Genomic DNA, 20,423 nt, shown 5'->3' with positions numbered 1-20,423 from the left:
CATCAGGAATGGAATTACCTTGGCAAACTTTGTATGTAGTGTTGTCTGAAAGCTGACGCAGTCCCTCAGCCACATACTCCTGATGATCAAGTACCACATTTGTGGAACCCTTGTCAGCCGGAAGAATGACGATGGATCGGTCAGCCTTCAGATCACAGATAGCCTGGGCTTCAGCTGTGGTGATGTTGGGAGTAGGATAAAGGTTTTTCAAGAAAGATTGAGAGGCAAGGCTGGAAGTGAGAAATTCCTGGAAGGTTTGGAGAGGGTGATTTTGAGGAAGAGGAGGTGGGTCCCGCTGTGACGGAGGACGGAACTGTTGACGGCAGGGTTCAATTTGGATAGTGTCTTGGGGAGTTGGATCATTAGGAGTAGGATTAGGATTATTTTTCTTCATGGCCAAGTGATATTTCCAGCAGAGACTACGAGTGTAGGACAGTAAATCTTTGACGAGGGCTGTTTGGTTGAATCTGGGAGTAGGGCTGAAGGTGAGGCCTTTGGATGGGACAGAGGTTTCGGATTGGGAGAGAGGTTTGGAGGAAAGGTTAACTACTGAATTGGGGTGTTGGTTCCAGATTGTGTTGACTAGAATTTTGAGGTTTTGGTGGGAGTGGAGCTGGAAGTGGGAGATCGAGTAGATGAGAGAGACTGGGTCTGTGTGCAATGAGAGGAGGTTGAGGTTTGTTGGAAAGGTTGTGGAGGGTGAGTGAGTTGCGTTTCCAGAGGTGGGAAACCAGGAGATTGGATAGTTTTTTGAGGTGGAGGGTGGCATGCTGTTATAATTTGCGGTTGGCCTGTAGGAGAATGCTCTGAACAGCCAGTGTGGATGTGGGACAGGAAAGATTGAGGACTTTGATTAGGGATAGGAGTTGAAAGGTGTGTTCATTGTCTGAGTTGATGTGTAGGTGAATGATTAGGCTATAGATTGTTCGGTTTGGAACTGGTATAGGAACTGATGGAAAGAAGGGTTGCAGCCAGAGATGGGAACTTTAAGTGTGAGGCCTTTGGGAGTATTGAATAGCATATTTCATGAGAGGTGGACTGGTCGTCGAAGCACCATTCCATGGCCCGCACGTTCACCATATCTGACGTCCCTGGACTTCTTTCTGTGGGGAAAGTTGCTATCGTGAACCACCGACAACGCCAGACAAAATGCGTCAGCGCATTGTCAATGTATGTGCGAACATTATGGAAGGCGAACTACTCGCTGTTGAGAGGAATGTCATTACACGTATTGCCAAATGCTTTGAGGTTGACAGACATCATTCTGAGCATTTATTGCATTAATGTGGTATTTACAGCTGTAACAGCATGCGTTCTCAGAAATGAGAAGTTCACAAAGGTACATGTATCATATTGGAACAACCAAAATAAAATGTTCAAACATACCTACATTGTGTATTTTAATTTAAAAAACCTACCAGTTCCCAACTGTTCGTCTAAAATTGTGAGCCATATGTTTGTGACTACACTCCTGGAAATTGAAATAAGAACACCGTGAATTCATTGTCCAGGAAGGGGAAACTTTATTGACACATTCCTGGGGTCAGATACATCCATCACATGATCACACTGACAGAACCACAGGCACATAGACACAGGCAACAGAGCATGCACAATGTCGGCACTAGTGCAGTGTATATCCACCTTTCGCAGCAATGCAGGCTGCTATTCTCCCATGGAGACGATCGTAGAGATGCTGGATGTAGTCCTGTGGAACGGCTTGCCATGCCATTTCCACCTGGCGCCTCAGTTGGACCAGCGTTCGTGCTGGACGTGCAGACCGCGTGAGACGACGCTTCATCCAGTCCCAAACATGCTCAATGGGGGACAGATCCGGAGATCTTGCTGGCCAGGGTAGTTGACTTACACCTTCTAGAGCACGTTGGGTGGCACAGGATACATGCGGACGTGCATTGTCCTGTTGGAACAGCAAGTTCCCTTGCCGGTCTAGGAATGGTAGAACGATGGGTTCGATGACGGTTTGGATGTACCGTGCACTATTCAGTGTCCCCTCGACGATCACCAGTGGTGTACGGCCAGTGTAGGAGATCGCTCCCCACACCATGATGCCGGGTGTTGGCCCTGTGTGCCTCGGTCGTATGCAGTCCTGATTGTGGCGCTCACCTGCACGGCGCCAAACACGCATACGACCATCATTGGCACCAAGGCAGAAGCGACTCTCATCGCTGAAGACGCCACGTCTCCATTCGTCCCTCCATTCACGCCTGTCGCGACACCACTGGAGGTGGGCTGCACGATGTTGGGGCGTGAGCGGAAGACGGCCTAACGCTGTGCGGGACCGTAGGCCAGCTTCATGGAGACGGTTGCGAATGGTCCTCGCCGATACCCCAGGAGCAACAGTGTCCCTAATTTGCTGGGAAGTGGCGGTGCGGTCCCCTACGGCACTGCGTAGGATCCTACGGTCTTGGCGTGCATCCGTGCGTCGCTGCGGTCCGGTCCCAGGTCGACGGGCACGTGCACCTTCCGCCGACCACTGGCGACAACATCGATGTACTGTGGAGACCTCACGCCCCACGTGTTGAGCAATTCGGTGGTACGTCCACCCGGCCTCCCGCATGCCCACTATACGCCCTCGCTCAAAGTCCGTCAACTGCACATACGGTTCACGTCCACGCTGTCGCGGCATGCTACCAGTGTTAAAGACTGCGATGGAGCTCCGTATGCCACGGCAAACTGGCTGACACTGACGGCGGCGGTGCACAAATGCTGCGCAGCTAGCGCCATTCGACGGCCAACACCGCGGTTCCTGGTGTGTCCGCTGTGCCGTGCGTGTGATCATTGCTTGTACAGCCCTCTCGCAGTGTCCGGAGCAAGTATGGTAGGTCTGACACACCGGTGTCAATGTGTTCTTTTTTCCATTTCCAGGAGTGTATTACAGTGCCATCTATCACAAAGCGAAAAAGTGGTCCAACTAAAACATTCATATTTCTTTACGTACTACACGAATATGTAATAAAAATGGGGGGGGGGGTCCTATTTAAAAAAACACAGTTGATATCGTTTGACCTATGGCAGTGCCATCTAGCAGGCCAACCATAGCGCCATCTGGTTTCCCCCTTCAAGCTAGACAAGTTTCGTTCTTTGTAGTTTGGCCCAGTGACGATCAATGGACCATATATATATATATATATATATATATATATATATATATATATATATATATATATAGACACACACACACACACACACACACACACACAAGCCATGTCATGGGTAAAAATTCGGCCTTGTGAAGACTTGTAACATCTTCATTGTCAAAATTCGGCCTTGTGAAGACTTGTAACATCTTCATTGTCAGGATATAAGTGACTGTGGAGATTGATGTGTGCCTCTTATAAAATCACAATCAGTTTGTGGAGTAACGTCACCTGAGCAGTGCGGATTGACATGTACAGATGAGGAAACTGTCAGTTTTCAATGCGCTGAAATTATGGAAGTACACAGGGCAATCCAGCTGCCCCTACCGGGGTCGTTTTATGCAGTCTGCAATGTTTCAGCTGGCCTTCATAAACCACACCCGAGATTTTCGTATTCTCTCGCTCGCTATGCGTAAACTATTAGTCCTACAGAAAAAATGAACAGCAACTTTTTGTAGGAAATTTGATGTATTGCTTTTTACTTGGATATGATTTCGCTGGAGGCCACCGTTTTCGAGTTATTCAAGAAAAATGTACAAAATTGACCTTCACACGCAACTCCACCCCAACTTTAATCCCTTACCAGCCAGGATTTCTACTATGTTGGTTGTGACGCTCCCTCCTACCGCTGTACGAAAATTTCCAATTACACGAACTGTTCCCGATACTGGACTTGTTTTCGTCTCTATTGATTGGGTTATTGCCACCAGTATAGTCAAACACATACAAATTGTAAAACTGATGTCTGTGTGATTTTACCTAACAGTTTTGTGAGTTTTAACAGTATAAAATAAACAAGTATGTCGTTTTACCAGTCAGGCGTACTAACTGCAAAAGTACTGTGCTTGTAAGGCTTAAGTTTGGATCCAGTTGTCAACGTAATTAGTTTTAGCGTAATGTTTACAAAAATAATTCTCTTTCACTGCCCTCACAGGCCCAGTTATAATAATGTTAACGTAATAGCCGCCTATGTTGGTGGCGTAACAGCACAATCAATTCTTTCTTTCGTTCTTTCTTTCTTTCGCTGGTTAGAACGGATTTGGCGAGGTTAGTTTTAGGGGTGGCCGGATGCCCTTCCTACCGCCACCCCGTACCCCCCAGGGATGGAATCAGTGTACCCCAGCTGTCTGCATATACTGTAAATTGTGAAATAGTGTGAACGTGTTTCAAATGTCTGCGACGCATGTGACTGAGGCGGAATGTGGGAACCAGCCCAGTATTCACCTAGCAGGATGTGGAAAACTGCCTAAAATCCACATCCAGGCTGGCCAGCACACTGGCCCTCCTCGTTAATCCACCGGGTGGATTCGACCTGGGGCCGGCGTGCCTACCCAAGTCCAGGAAGCAGCGCGTTAGCGCTCTCGGCTACCATGGTGGGTCTCCATAACAGCACAATCAATAGACACCAGAAAAGGTTGAATATTGGGAATAGTTCGTGAAGGCGGAAATTTTTGTACAGTTGTCGGAGGGACTGCATGAACAAATACTAGAAATCCTGACTGGTGAGGGATGAGTGTGGCACTGGAGCTGCGTTTGAAAGTCACTTTTGTACGTTTTTCTTGAATAACTCGAAAACCATGCCCTGCAGCAGAAACGTATCCCAGTACAAAATTTAAGTACATTAAATTTCCTATAAAAAGGTCTTGTTCATTTTTTTCTGTAGGACTAATAGTTTGTGCGTAGCGGATGAGGGAATGTGAAAATCTCGAGCGTGTCTTTTGTAGGCCAGATATAACACTGCGGGGTGCATAAAGTGACATCGGTAGGGCAGCTGAATCAACCTGTATAAAGCGAATCTTACACAGCGATGTTGCTGCTAGAAACTGGAGACTATAGAGGTATACATCCTCAGATCTGTGCATTTTCACACTGAGAAACAGCAGGTTTACACAGACATTTGATTCACACAATTTTGTTACATCGACACCTGTACATTTTAAAGTTTGGAGCCCATTTGCTAGTCAGGAAACAAATTAGCAACTGCTGGTTAAAAAGTGTGTCCTATGGATCATAAAGTTGAAGAAACTTACGACTACACAACAATAATAACTCGATTCTTATTGATGTATGGATGACCTTGTGTAGCTCACGACCCGTTAGTAGCCTTTTTTTGTACTTAATGCCTTTTGGGAGCCTTGCGTGTTGCATTGTTGTTATTTTTGTCATTGTTGTTGTTGTTGTTGTTGTTGTTAATGACAATAGCACTGACGGTGATGGTGAAGATTATGATGGTAGTGGTGATGGTGGTGGTAAAGGGAAAATATTGTAAATCTGCGCAGATACATAGTGCATACATTTCAAACAATATCAGAGCAGCCACCGAGCTTAATACTCCCATCCGACGAGCAGTTCTACTTCAACACTGTTACGTGGTCTCACTCAATGAGACACTGCTGAGAGGTTTGGCAATTAACGCAGGACATTGGCTCAAAATCTGATAATCACGAAGTTTACTTCACCAATTGTCTCCTTGCCGTCCTAATACTGGTGCTGAAAATGATTTTACTATGAAGTCTATGCTCACCATATAAGCATTCCATTGTGACCTCACCTAAGAGTTCTGGGCCATCTACCTAAAGAGCTTGTCCACACAGGCAATACAACACCCTGAAAATGTCAAGTAAGGCTATAGAAAGTACAACATTCTAAGTGAAATTCGCAACTGCGACAGATTGCTAATTCTGTTGTAGCCATTCTTACAGCAGAATGGTTATGTGTTGTTCCAACAGGGTTGTACTCGGCCTTTCACTATCCGTGAAACTCAGTGTGCTCTGCAACACGTGCAGCAACTTCCCTGGCCAGCACAATTGCTGGTCTGGTCTCCAATCGAGCACGTGTGGGATGTGATGGGACGAGAAGTGACTCGTGCGATTCATCAACAAACAACTCTTACAGAACTACGTGAACAGGTCGAACAGACGTAGCGTAACGTATCCCACGATAATATTCACCATCTGTACGATCGGCCGGACGCCGGAGTCACCACCTGATGGTTTTTTATTTCAAAGATTTTATGATGGACATTATTTCTGCTGGGGTAGTGAGGGTCATCTTCATATTATGGAAGTTACTTGATATGTCTGGTCTGAGGTATTCCATAGTAGCATCTACTGAACCTGACAACCCCATCTTTTCAGTAACAGTTATAAAATGTTTGTTAAAAAGTTCTGCAACATTATGCACATCTGTCACCAATGTATCATTTACTCTTAATGCTATTTGTTCCTCTTCATGTCTGGTTCTACCCGTCTTCTCCTTCACTATATCCCATATTGTCTTTATTTTGTTATCTGATATGACTATCTTTTCCTTGTAATATATTTGCTTTGATGTCCGTATTCCAGTCTTTAATATTTTGCAGTATTTCTTGTCAGTATTTCTTGTAATGTACTATTGCATAAACATCGGAACTGTTTCGGATTGACAGATACAGTTTTCTTTTTGTTTTACAATACACGTCTATTCCTTGAGTAATCCATGGCTTTTTTGTAGACTTTGCTCTAACCTTGGTAAGTTTTGGGGGAAAACAGTGTTCGAATAAAGTAAGCACTTTATTAGCAAAAGTGTTATATTTTTCATTCATGCCATGAGCACTGTAAACATCAGTCCAGTGAATGTCTCTGAGGAGTGTCCTAAAATAATCAATTTTTGGCTTATTGATTACCCTCTTGAGCTCAGATTTTATATCCTGTTCAGTATTAACATTTAACAGAAGGAACTGCATGTCATGGTCTGAGAGGCCATTGACTATTGCTTTTGTAATATAATTTTGTTCACTGGACTTTATAGAAGATATTATCAATGGCTCTTTCTGAGCACTTGGCTACCCTAGTGGGGAACTTTACAGTGGGAATTAAGTTGAATGATAGTGTTACTAACTCAAGTAAGTTCTTATTGGGAGAGTCTTTAGGAAATTTATATTGAAATCACCAGCAACCACTATTTCTTTGTTTTTGGTTGTTAAATGGGCCAGTAAGCTTCAAGGTGGTTTATGAACAGATTAAAGCTACCCGCAGGTGCTCGATATACACTTAACATTATGAAGGATTTTTTGTGAAATGCTACTTCTGTTACACATTCTTCCATATGCTGTTCTAGGCAAAATTTATGAATGTCTATGTTCTTAAATTTATGACAGTTCCTGATGAATGTGGCAACTCCTCCTTTCTCCATTTCTGATCTACAAAAGTGAGATTCTAACCTAAACCCTGTAACACTTAAAAGTTCTATACCAGTGGCCACATGATGTTCCAAGAGGCAGATTACGTCAGCTGGGTTTGGAGACTCTAATTCATTTATGCAGATAGTTAATTCATTAATTTTATTTCTCAGTCCTCGAATATTTTGGTGCAATAAAGATAGCTGATATTTCACATTGACTGAGTTAAAATTGGGTAGAGTTAAAATATCTGCTGACTGTTGAAAATTCTTAACCAATAGCTGTTTATGCTGATGTAATAAGCTAGAATTATGTGTTTTGGTTTCTTTCTCAAACTTAAGGTTTGTCTCGGTTCTAACCTCTCTTAAAATATGGTTTCTTTCTGTCCTCCCTACCCTAAAAAAGGGTCTTTTCTGAACCCTACAACCACTAGTATTTTACCACCCCCCCTTTAACTTTCCTGCTAATTTCCCAGCCAATTCACCCTTCCCCTTCCTGTTGAGGTGAAGGCCATGCTTAGTATAATCCCACCTATTGACAGAATCAACAGGAACCACACAAATGTGTGACCCTGCACCCGACATAGCAGCCGTTCCAGCTCTTGACGAAGAGTTCAAATGAGGCCGGTCATGGCGCCTAGGAACAGATACAAACTCAACACTAGTGTGCTTCGATACTGATGCAATCTTTGCCAGGTCACACTCTATACTGTACCCAGGATCTCTGTCAATACTGTTGCCTGCCCCACCCACTATAACCACGGTGTCTTCCTTAGTGAAACCTTTGCAAAGTGATCCTAAATCCTCTGCCACCTGCTCCAGACCAGCACTAGGTTAAAAAAAATGGTGACATGGTATTCTGATCCTAGTTCATCCTGCAAAAGGTGGCCAACACATCTTCCATGGGAACTACCTAACAACAAAACTTTCTTTCTCTTTACTGATTTCCCTACATTCTTACTTTTCAATTTGCTGCTGAAAGTTTGTTGTACCCTGTCTACACCTGCAACTGCTTGAGGCTCACCAGCTTCTAACTGAAGCAACAGGCCAAATCTATTTTCCATATTCACCACAAAGCTGTCAGACAAAGTTCTAAGCCTGTTCCTCCTGTTGCCTGTTTCCATTTCCCACCTCTCTTTGCCCTTCTCCCTCCTTAACCTGTCAAGATCTCCCCTGGCCTTGTCTAACTCAGCCTGAAGGGCGGCAATTTTCCCCTCTTGTTCTAGTATCTTTCTATCTCTATTACAAATCCTACAAAACCACTGATGAGTCTCATTTACTTCCTCTATTCCCACGTCACTACAGTCACCCACATGGAAAAAACTACAGGACCCATCACACCAAAGCCCCGACCTAACAATCCTATGGTAAGTCAAGCACTTTTCACTCATGATAAATGTAATAGTTTATAAAGAATAAGTCAGTTAAATTACAGATAAACACGAAAATATGGTTCCACAAATTTGGCCTATACGCATCTGTGTGTAAACAAAAACAACAGTGCAAAGTTTCTGAAACAACAACTTAAACTTTACGCTACTTTCCGGAAATGCTAGTTAAAAAAGTTTTGCATGTACCAAACTGAATTAGACCATGATCGATAGATAGATAGATAGTTAAATGATCGCATCGGGCGAACACCTTTCACAATGGAACTTTACCAACCGTAAATACCAGGCAAGTTTCCCACATTACATAATATTTGTGAGCACTGAAAGGCCACTGTTTGGGAAGAACATTTCCACTATTCCATCTTTAAAATAATTACCGAGTGTAGAGGACTAGTCATGGTGAATGTGAAATTAGTAATTCAAGAATATAATCTGATTTTTACAAAAAGTGCATTGAGACTATTGGTAGACATTAGCATTTTACTCCCAATATTAACTTGTATAACAAAGCTGCTGTTAAGGAGAAGTTACAGTTTTCAGCCAATACACCTGAAGGCCCCTACAGCTGGAAGTCACATGAGACACTGTTCACTGTTTTTCAGGCATTTTTCAGATGTTGCTTACAACCATATGTGCGTATAATAATGTCACAGCTAGGCAATTAGAAGCCTACAAACATCACTTAGGAGAACTGGATCAAGAAAATTCCATAAAGGAAAGATTTAAAAAAATTAATTCCCCCCCCCCCCCCCCCTCTGCCACCTCCCACCCAGGTCCATATCCCCACAACATCCACTAAAAGTATAAAAGTGTTAAGTGTTTTATTATTAATTTATTATCTATGAAAAATCTTTACATTATTTTGAAACATTCTTATTTGCATTTGCTTTTGGGCTGCTGAAGCAGCAAAATTAAAACATAATCAAATCTCATTATAACACATTTATTATAGTTTTAATGGAATATTGGGCCACATCCGAGGCTGCAATTTATCAACATTTCTGTCAAACGAAAGCTGTAATGCAGTTTCCATTCCCATAATCATAGGAGCTGCTTTACCATACAGCAATTTCATTTCTTCAATTCTCTGCTGACCCACAGGATTCTTTGGCGGCACTGTATCTAAGTTATCATCATCTTCAGCTGCAAAAAGTAAAATGGTAGTGAAAACTCAATATTAATACTATATTTACTATTAATCTGCATTCTTGTAAACTGCTTGAGACTATATAAAATAAAAATTTTAATCACTGTTCTGCCTAACTGGTATAAAATGTACTGTAGCCATATATTGGTGCATTAAATAAAAGATTTCCTTATCTAATTGCTAAACAATGTACTATTTACATTGAGAAAAATAATTAACAGTTATCTACAGCAAGCTCCCAATTATCTGGGATAATGCAGACCAGAAACTGCACAGATAACTGAAAAAAAGAGATATAGTAATCCAAAACACATGTTTTTTACCAGAAATTTTATTTACTGATAGGTCAGATGTTTGAGCAGAGTGAAAACAAGACTCCTCCTAACAAAGGAGCTCTCTTTAGTCCATCAGCTCATGGGTTGTTATCAGACTTTTTTATAACCAAACAAAGAATGAGAAATGGACGATCAGGGTGAGGTCTAGTTTAGTACAAAAAATTTAAGTGCTTGAAAGTAATCAGGTTAATACAGAAAAAATTAATCACTGAATTGAGGGAAAATTGAAATTTTTATAAACTGCTGTTGCTAGCTATGTAAATGAAGTGTTGAAAAATTTATGTCTTCAAGGTGTAGCTATTTTGCATAAAAAAGTTGATCTGGTGTGATATTTGTTTTAAAAGGCTTCCTTCAAATCATGTACTAAATATAGGGCATTTCAAGAACATAAAACGGCACGAAAAAATGATCTACATGTATAATGATGTAGTCCAAACAAAAATATTCATTTTAATAATAATAGAACACTTCTTGATTTTTATTTTTTCAAAACTTGTCAAATTCTGCATAGATAATCTAATCTGCAAACTGTATAATTCGCACCTGGATAATAAGGACCTTGCTATATATTAACAAACGCATGAGCTGATGAACTAAAGAGAGCTCCTTTGTTAGGAAATGAAGGAGAGAAAGAGAAAGAGAAAGAAAGAAATGGGGAGGGAGGGAGGGGGAGAGAGGGGGGGGGTAAGGAGGAGGAGAGATGTGGCCGATAGGCATAAGACACTCCCTTTCCAAGACAGTGTAGTATGTACTAGGCTTTTCACATGCCAGTTTGAGCACCCAGATTTGGATCAAAATCAACTGCTTTGGGCAATGTTGTCTTAACAGGGATCACTGTTGACTGTGGACCAGTGTCACAAATTACTTGCCATTTCAGTGCTCAACAAAAAGAATGAGCAGCTGTACCTTCCAGAACTTCCTCACTATGGAATATCAAATACATCACGTGACACTTGCATCTCTGTTCACTGCATATCACAGGGCACAGAGATTAGTCTGGACACAGGAAAACTGCCACTGGACTATTTGGGCAAGGAAAAAGGCTGTCTGGACTGATGAGTTGAGGTACATTGATACATGCAGATAGCAGGGTCTCCATCTAATATAAAACAAAAAACTGGAACTCTCAACATTTGACATACATGCAATATACAGCCAATCTGACAAGAAATGAAAAACATACCTGGTTATCAACTCCTGTAAATTATGCAATTATCTAGAATGAAAGATTGAGCATACATTTTGGTTGCATGCTAAGTACCAGTGTTCACTGTAAAGTTGGATGACAAGTAGTGGTATATTGTATGAAAACACTCCTAGTTACAAATGTAGAGAACTATTTCTCTTTGGAAAGTACCAATGTAATAAAGTAAATACTAAGCTACTAATAGAAAATAAACAGCAACAATTTAATACAACTGAAGGAGCAGCAGCTTTCTTCCAAATAGTGGCTTTCTTCCTAATTTACTGTTGTTGTTGTGGTCTTCAATCCTGAGACTGGTTTGATGCAGCTCTCCATGCTACTCTATCCTGTGCAAGCTTTTTCATCTCCCAGTACCTACTGCAACCTACATCCTTCTGAATCTGCTTAGTGTATTCATCTCTTGGTCTCCCTCTACGATTTTTACCCACCACGCTGCACTCCAATACTAAATTGGTGATCCCTTGATGCCTCAGAACATGTCCTACCAACCGATCCCTTCTTCTGGTCAAATTGTGCCACAAACTTCTCTTCTCCCCAATCCTATTCAATACTTCCTCATTAGTTATGTGATCTACCCATCTAATCTTCAGCATTCTTCTGTAGCACCACATTTCGAAAGCTTCTATTCTCTTCTTGTCCAAACTATTTATCGTCCATGTTTCACTTCCATACATGGCTACACTCCATACAAATACTTTCAGAAACGACTTCCTGACACTTAAATCAATACTGGATGTTAACAAATTTCTCTTCTTCAAAAACGCTTTCCTTGCCATTGCCAGCCTACATTTTATATCCTCTCTACTTCGACCATCATCAGTTATTTTGCTCCCCAAATAGCAAAACTCCTTTACTACTTTAAGTGCCTCATTTCCTAATCTAATTCCCTCAGCATCACCCGACTTAATTAGACTACATTCCATTATCCTTGTTTTGCTTTTGTTGATGTTCATCTTATATCCTCCTTTCAAGACACTGTCCATTCCATTCAACTGCTCTTCCAAGTCCTTTGCTGTCTCTGACAGAATTACAATGTCATCGGCGAACCTCAAAGTTTTTATTTCTTCTCCATGAATTTTAATACCTACTCCGAATTTTTCTTTTGTTTCCTTTACTGCTTGCTCAATATACAGATTGAACAACATCGGGGAGAAGCTACAACCCTGTCTTACTCCCTTCCCAACCACTGCTTCCCTTTCATGTCCCTCGACTCTTATAACTGCCATCTGGTTTCTGTACAAATTGTAAATAGCCTTTCGCTTGCTGTATTTTACCCCTGCCACCTTTAGAATTTGAAAGAGAGTATTCCAGTCAACATTGTCAAAAGCTTTCTCTAAGTCTACAAATGCTAGAAACGTAGGTTTGCCTTTCCTTAATCTTTCTTCTAAGATAAGTCGTAAGGTCAGTATTGCCTCACGTGTTCCAGTGTTTCTACGGAATCCAAACTGATATTCCCCGAGGTTGGCTTCTACTAGTTTTTCCATTCGTCTGTAAAGAATTCGTGTTAGTATTTTGCAGCTGTGACTTATTAAACTGATAGTTCGGTAATTTTCACATCTGTCAACACCTGCTTTCTTTGGGATTGGAATTATTATATTCTTCTTGAAGTCTGAGGGTATTTCGCCTGTTTCATACATCTTGCTCACCAGATGGTAGAGTTTTGTCAGGACTGGCTCTCCCACGGCCGTCAGTAGTTCCAATGGAATATTGTCTACTCCGGGGGCCTTGTTTCGACTCAGGTCTTTCAGTGCTCTGTCAAACTCTTCACGCAGTATCATATCTCCCATTTCATCTTCATCTACATCCTCTTCCATTTCCATAATATTGTCCTCAAGTACATCGCCCTTGTATAGACCCTCTATATACTCCTTCCACCTTTCTGCTTTCCCTTCTTTGCTTAGAACTGGGTTTCCATCTGAGCTCTTGATATTCATACAAGTCGTTCTCTTATCTCCAAAGGTCTCTTTAATTTTCCTGTAGGCGGTATCTATCTTACCTCTAGTGAGATAGGCCTCTACATCCTTACATTTGTCCTCTAGCCATCCCTGCTTAGCCATTTTGCACTTCCTGTCGATCTCATTTTTGAGACGTTTGTATTCCTTTTTGCCTGTTTCACTTACTGCATTTTTATATTTTCTCCTTTCGTCAATTAAATTCAATATTTCTTCTGTTACCCAAGGATTTCTACTAGCCCTCGTCTTTTTACCTACTTGATCCTCTGCTGCTTTCACTACTTCATCCCTCAAAGCTACCCATTCTTCTTCTACTGTATTTATTTCCCCCATTCCTGTCAATTGCTCCCTTATGCTCTCCCTGAATCTCTGTACAACCTCTGGTTCTTTTAGTTTATCCAGGTCCCATCTCCTTAAATTCCCACCTTTTTGCAGTTTCCTCAGTTTTAATCTACAGGTCATAACCAATAGATTGTGGTCAGAGTCCACATCTGCCCCTGGAAATGTCTTACAATTTAAAACCTGGTTCCTAAATCTCTGTCTTACCATTATATAATCTATCTGATACCTTTTAGTACCTCCAGGGTTCTTCCATGTATACAACCTTCTTTCATGATTCTTAAACCAAGTGTTAGTTATGATTATGTTGTGCTCTGTGCAAAATTCTACCAGGCGGCTTCCTCTTTCATTTCTGTCCCCCAATCCATATTCACCTACTATGTTTCCTTCTCTCCCTTTTCCTACACTCGAATTCCAGTCACCCATGACTATTAAATTTTCGTCTCCCTTCACAATCTGAATAATTTCTTTTATTTCATCATACATTTCTTCAATTTCTTCGTCATCTGCAGAGCTAGTCGGCATATAAACTTGTACTACTGTAGTAGGTGTGGGCTTCGTATCTATCTTGGCCACAATAATGCATTCACTATGCTGTTTGTAGTAGCTTACCCGCATTCCTATTTTCCTATTCATTATTAAACCTACTCCTGCATTACCCCTATTTGATTTTGTGTTTATAACCCTGTAGTCACCTGACCAGAAGTCTTGTTCCTCCTGCCACCGAACTTCACTAATTCCCACTATATCTAACTTCAACCTATCCATTTCCCTTTTTAAATTTTCTAACCTACCTGCCCGATTAAGGGATCTGACATTCCACGCTCCGATCCGTAGAACGCCAGTTTTCTTTCTCCTGATAACGACATCCTCTTGAGTAGTCCCCGCCCGGAGATCCGAATGGGGGACTATTTTACCTCCGGAATATTTTACCCAAGAGGACGCCATCATCATGTAATCATACAGTAAAGCTGCATGCCCTCGGGAAAAATTACGGCTGTAGTTTCCCCTTGCTTTCAGCCGTTCGCAGTACCAGCACAGCAAGGCCGTTTTGGTTATTGTTACAAGGCCAGATCAGTCAATCATCCAGACTGTTGCCCTTGCAACTACTGAAAAGGCTGCTGCCCCTCTTCAGGAACCACACGTTTGTCTGGCCTCTCAACAGATACCCCTCCGTTGTGGTTGCACCTACGGTACGGCTATCTGTATCGCTGAGGCACGCAAGCCTCCCCACCAACGGCAAGGTCCATGGTTCATGGGGGGGCCTAATTTACTATATTACATTAAACTTATAGTCACGAATGGTATCAAGCAGTATGTGATAGTTCAATGTTAATGCACTGTGCAGATTAAGTTTTTTGATCTGCTTCTCTTTTGTTAATGCATACCTTGACTAGCTTCCACATCCCTGAAGATTGTTCTTTCTGATGGGACCTATGAAATACAAGGAGCGAATGAACAAATGAGTGTGGGTATGTTTGCATCACAGTTGCCAAGAAGGCACTGTTCACAAAGATTGGGAAGCTTTTTCAAGGGAATAGATGTTTATAAGGGATGAAATGTTTCTCACCAACATATAATATGGGAAAGTGGCAAATATCAGCCTGCAAACCAATCAGTTCAATATTTCTGAGACTGCATGTCTTATGATTTGTCTACAAACAATGGCCTAAAAAACACCTATGTTCAGGATGCCTGAGTACCAGCTATCTGTGTCAATTGCACTTGAATCAAGAGAGAAGACCTGACACCACTGAGGAAGTTTCATGACAGCATGATTGGTAACACATCAACACAATTAGTGTTTAAGTGCTAAAGGATATTCTCAGCACACTTCAGTACATGTGCGTCATGTATCCCACAGAGCAATACCATTAAAATTATGAAAAACTATTTTCACAAAAGACACCAAAAACTTATTACTCTCTCTCCATACAGATGTCACACAACTCTTCAACAATGATAACAGAAAAATTATGTCAAGAACAAAAATACAAGGCTAATCATTTATTTCAATCAAAATGTCTGTTGAAGGAACAGGTTTTGGGTCACGGGAATGTTGTGAATGTATATGCAGATACACTTCCTTTGTCAATCCTACTTTTGTTACTACCTTCTTTATATAGCTCGTGTTCTAACATATAGGAAAGAAAGAAGATGGTACTGTATAGGAAAAAATTAGCATAAAACACTAAGGCACTTATTAATGTGGCACAGTGTTTGAATACAGCATGTTAAGCTATCAAACAAGATAACACAAAGATTAAGCACCAGGCTCATACTCAAGAGGAGCAAGATTCTAATGCCTGTTCATTCTGACTACACTTTCTGTGATTTCCATAAAGCCCAGTCAGATGAACGACAAGATGGTTCCTTCAACTGGTGTAGCCCATTCTCCCAACCCCCCACCCCACCTCTCTAAATGTGCTACTGTCCCCTCCCAAAATCGTCATTCTGACAGTACATTAAGCTCCAACATCACTTTTGACCTTTCATATTTTTCTTTTCCCAGTCAGTCTGAAGCTATTCACTGCTAACTCTCCAAAACCTTTTCTCAATGGTACATAGCATTCAGTAGTAACCCTAAATAATTTCATTATTACAAAAAGGATAGTTGTACTCATCATAGAGCAGAGATGCTGAGTCACTGATACGCACAACAAAAAGACTTTTTGTTGTTATATGATGAGTAGCAACTATCCTTTTCATAATATTGGAGAGGCTGAGTCGCAGATACGCACAACAAAATGATTTTTTTTTAATATGATGAGCAGCCACTATCCTTGTCGTAATATTGTTATATTAATTAATTACTGTCTACTTCAAAATATATATTTTATAGTACTTAAGAAGGAGCAGGGAAGGTGAAGATATGAGAAGGGGCTGGGAGAGGGCGGGGGGGGGGGGGGGGGGGGGCAACAGAAATGCAATTTTCTGAAGATGAAGTTTGTTTTGCCTAATAAAAACACACAACTGTCAAAACTCTGAAGTCTTTCAACAGCTAAATTACAATTCCATGTATCTTACTGCTTTCATAAACAATATGAAACTATATAGTAGGAAATAAATCACTCACATTTACCATCAGGCTCTTTTTCCTTTTTCTGTTCTTTAGCAGCTCTCAGCTTATCTGTAACAATAAATGCCACACATTTTACAACTTATTAGTTGCAGACAGACAGAACTCAAATTGGTCCTCAAAATTTAAGGATAATCACTTCTGGCACAATATTCCAAATCCCATTAAAATGTTACAAACATACTTAGTTATGCTCCAAACTGGTACAAAATCTTACAGAATGATATTGTTAACAACTGCTCTCAATTCCCAAAAGAATTTGTAGTGTTTCAAACATGAAAATAGCAAACACTGATAACTCAAATGCAGAGTAAAACACTTTTCAAAAAACTAAGCAGTAAATTTTGAAGGCAGATCTCGAATTGTGGCAATTTAGTGTGAAGGAAGATGGCGAAAATTTCCCAACATACTTTATTGGACCAGTGACTCATACTTCTGTGTTACAGACTTTTCCTCTCAAATACCACAAATCTTATGGCATTAAATATTTTGTAAATCATGAACTGGAGGTTCCGCTACATTAACAAATGGTAGCACAGCTGGTACTTTGTTTTAAGGGCATGTAACACTATCAAACACCTTACAAAATTATGACACTATAACAAAAAGGATAGTTGCTACTCACAATATAACGGAGATGTTGAGTCGCAGAAAGGCACAACAGAAAGACTGTCAGAAAGTTAGCTTTCAGCCACACACACAAACACAAACGCACGCACGCACACACACACACACACACACACACACACACACACACACACAAAAGACCACAGCCATTGGCACCTGGAGCCAGACCTCCAGCTGGCTCCAACTGTCAGAGAATGTGGTCATGTGTGTGTGTGTGTGTGTGTGTGTGTGTGTGTGTGTGTGTGTGTGTGTGTGTGTTTTTTTTTGACAAAGACCTCATTGACTGAAAGCTAACTTTGCGACCGTCTTTTTGTTGTGCCTTTCTGCTACTCTGCAGCTCTACTATATAGTGAGTAGTAACTACCCTTTTCATTATATTGTTACATTTCATCCTGGATTTTCCACTGTTACAAAATTATGACTTACAACTAAAATTATATACATATACATTCATACCCCATATGATACTCCACGGTACAGGTCAGTTGCTATTGGTAACAGTTTCATCTCCCCTTCTCCCTCCAAAATCTATTCCATTCACAGAGTTTTTTGGCAGATCTTGTGCATGAAAAATTAACAACAGTTTGAACTATTCATACTTTAAAATAGTACAATGTACAATCACTATCATATACATTTGACAGCAAGAGAAGCAAACTGTTATTGAAAAATAAAATACAGAGGATAAAACTTTAGACAGAAGATTCAATGACATTACTAATTAGCATGATTGGTTCATCAGTTGACAGAAATTGGATGAGCTAGCCACTCTCTTACTCAATGAATCCCACACCAGCTTGGGGATGAGGTGTTAACTCAATACAAAACTTTAAAACTTTCATGGTGAATGAAAACACAACTGACAGCTGGCAAAACATGGTTTTTAATTGACCACACTACTGGTTTCATGGCTTATAGTCACATCTTCAGGTGCAGCCTTCATATTACACACTAGCAAGAACAGTGGCACAATTCAAAAATGGAGTACTTGAGGAAACTCAAATTAAAGAATTAATTCTGTAAAACTTACATAGAAACACTTCCTTTAAATATGAAGTAAGTATTGTTAGCAATATATTCCACTATATTTTTTGTACACACTGGGACACTTCTCACGTTTTTCAGTAACACAAACTTAAGAAGCCATTATTCGACTTGTGTCACTTTTCTTCCTGGGCTGTGATATTTAAGAATTGAAATATAATTATAAACTGTACTGCAAATTTGAGCTATTATATAATGATTATTTGAACGCTTCTACTCATAAAAATTATTACATTAATACATCTCAGATGAACCCAAAGTTCTTAGTCAACGTATTGCCGTTCTGAGAATACTGTCAACATTTGAAAAAGAAGACGAATGAATGGTAGCTGGGAAGGTGGTCCTCTAATAATGTTGCCAGGTAGATCGAATTGATATACTGACCATTCACTGCATGCTAAGGTATCTACAAGAAAAAGAAACTGTGCTAAAGACTAAAACCAATTTTGAAGTTATGGCTTATAAGCTAGTTAACAGTAGAAACAGTGCAAAGGCCATGATGGGTACAAAGTATAATGAACTAGGCACACAGCTGTCTTGTGTATCTCAAACCAGACATGAATGGTGCAGCTTGCAAAAGTAGGCCTTGCCTTCACCATCCACCAGAAAACTATATCATAAGTGATGTATTCAAAATTGGTTTTAGCCTTCAGCACATGTTCTTAGTCTTAAAGATACTTGCACATACAATGAATGATCAGTATATCAGCTCAGCCTAACCGGCAACATTATTAGTGCACCACTTTCTAAATTATCCTTCATTTGTGTAGCTTTTTATATACTGACAGTATTCTCAGAATGGTAATACCTTGACTAAGAACGCTAGGTTCACCTACGATGGATTAATGTAATAAATTTCTTCAAATAATTTTTGTATAATAGCACAAATCTGTAGTGCGGTTTATAAATATTTTTCAATTCTTAAATATGTAGATTGCACCTGAAGATGCAACTATGAGACATGGAACTGGTAGTGAGGTCAGTTAAAAACCAAGCTTTGCCAGCTGTCAGTGGTGTTTTCATTCATTATTACCTGCAGCTGCAAATGCTTTCCATATAAATTAGTCTACTTAAAACTTTCATTTAAGACTTGTGTTGTTTTCACATAAAAGTGATGAAAAATCCTTGGACAGTTTGGGGCTGCCCTCTTGTTACCCAATAAAATATGTTGTGTTAAAATATAATTTACAGCTACTGGGGTTTCACAGCAATCACCACACACTAAAAATCCTCATACCTACAAAGATAGCTGTAGTTCATAGGGTTCCCTCTATTATTGTGCTTGGGATAACATACTCTATAGTCTAATCGTGAGTTTTATTAGCCTTAGTTTGGAGTCTGTTACTTTTTCTTGAACCCGAAGGCTCAAGATTTTCATTTTCTACACAGTTACGAGGGCATTTAGGTGTATAAGTTCAACCAGTATTCTGCTAACACTACAGGTATTTTTGAGTCGTGCCCATGACAACTTGCGACCCAACAGATAGACATATCTTTTCCCTGGTTTGTTCGATTTTCAGACGAGTGTCATGGATATTCACATAATGCACTCTGTTGGGAACAGAGTGAGTGAGACAGAAAGAGAAAAAAGAGAGAGAGAGGGAGGGAGGGTGAGGGAAGAGTGAGTGAGTGAGTGAGTGAGTGAGTGTGTGTGAGAGAGAGAGAGAGAGAGAGAGGGGGGGGGTGAGAGAGGGGGGAGGGGGGAAGAGAAGGGGGGGGGTGAGAGAGAGGGGGGAGGGGGGGAGAAACAGAGAGAGAAATTTTTTTTTTTTTGTGTGGTCTGGTCACTTCTCCTCTGACCAAGACCCCTACAAACAGCATAGTATGAATACAAAGATCTGAATGAGTTATTAAAATTTAAATTTTTAACATTCATGCAGAATTCATGTAAGTTAAAGAACGTGAATGATTAAATTTATGCCAAGATTATCTCTTGAGAAAGCGTAAGACATTTCCTTCATCCATCATACCAACCATTTACTTGACAGC

The 20,423-nt window shown here is 40.6% G+C and overlaps 1 protein-coding gene across 1 annotated transcript in view; it reads right to left on the bottom strand.

The window, feature by feature from the left end:
• Positions 1 to 9,519: 9,519 nt before the first annotated feature.
• The window catches only part of LOC124802646 (gem-associated protein 8-like), a 66,115-nt gene continuing 55,211 nt past the window's right edge, over positions 9,520 to 20,423 (bottom strand). The window contains exons 2-3 of the mRNA XM_047263549.1: positions 16,761 to 16,814; positions 9,520 to 9,850 (exon numbers count right to left, since the gene is read on the bottom strand). Coding sequence (XP_047119505.1) covers positions 9,654 to 9,850; positions 16,761 to 16,814 — 251 coding nt within the window. The 3' untranslated portion in view covers positions 9,520 to 9,653. The remainder of the gene's footprint in view (positions 9,851 to 16,760; positions 16,815 to 20,423) is intronic.

This window comes from Schistocerca piceifrons, chromosome 6 (assembly GCF_021461385.2).
Source record: "Schistocerca piceifrons isolate TAMUIC-IGC-003096 chromosome 6, iqSchPice1.1, whole genome shotgun sequence".
Taxonomy (NCBI): domain Eukaryota; kingdom Metazoa; phylum Arthropoda; class Insecta; order Orthoptera; family Acrididae; genus Schistocerca; species Schistocerca piceifrons.
Note: the sequence above shows the minus strand (reverse complement) of the source record. Positions and strands in the feature narration are given on the sequence as shown.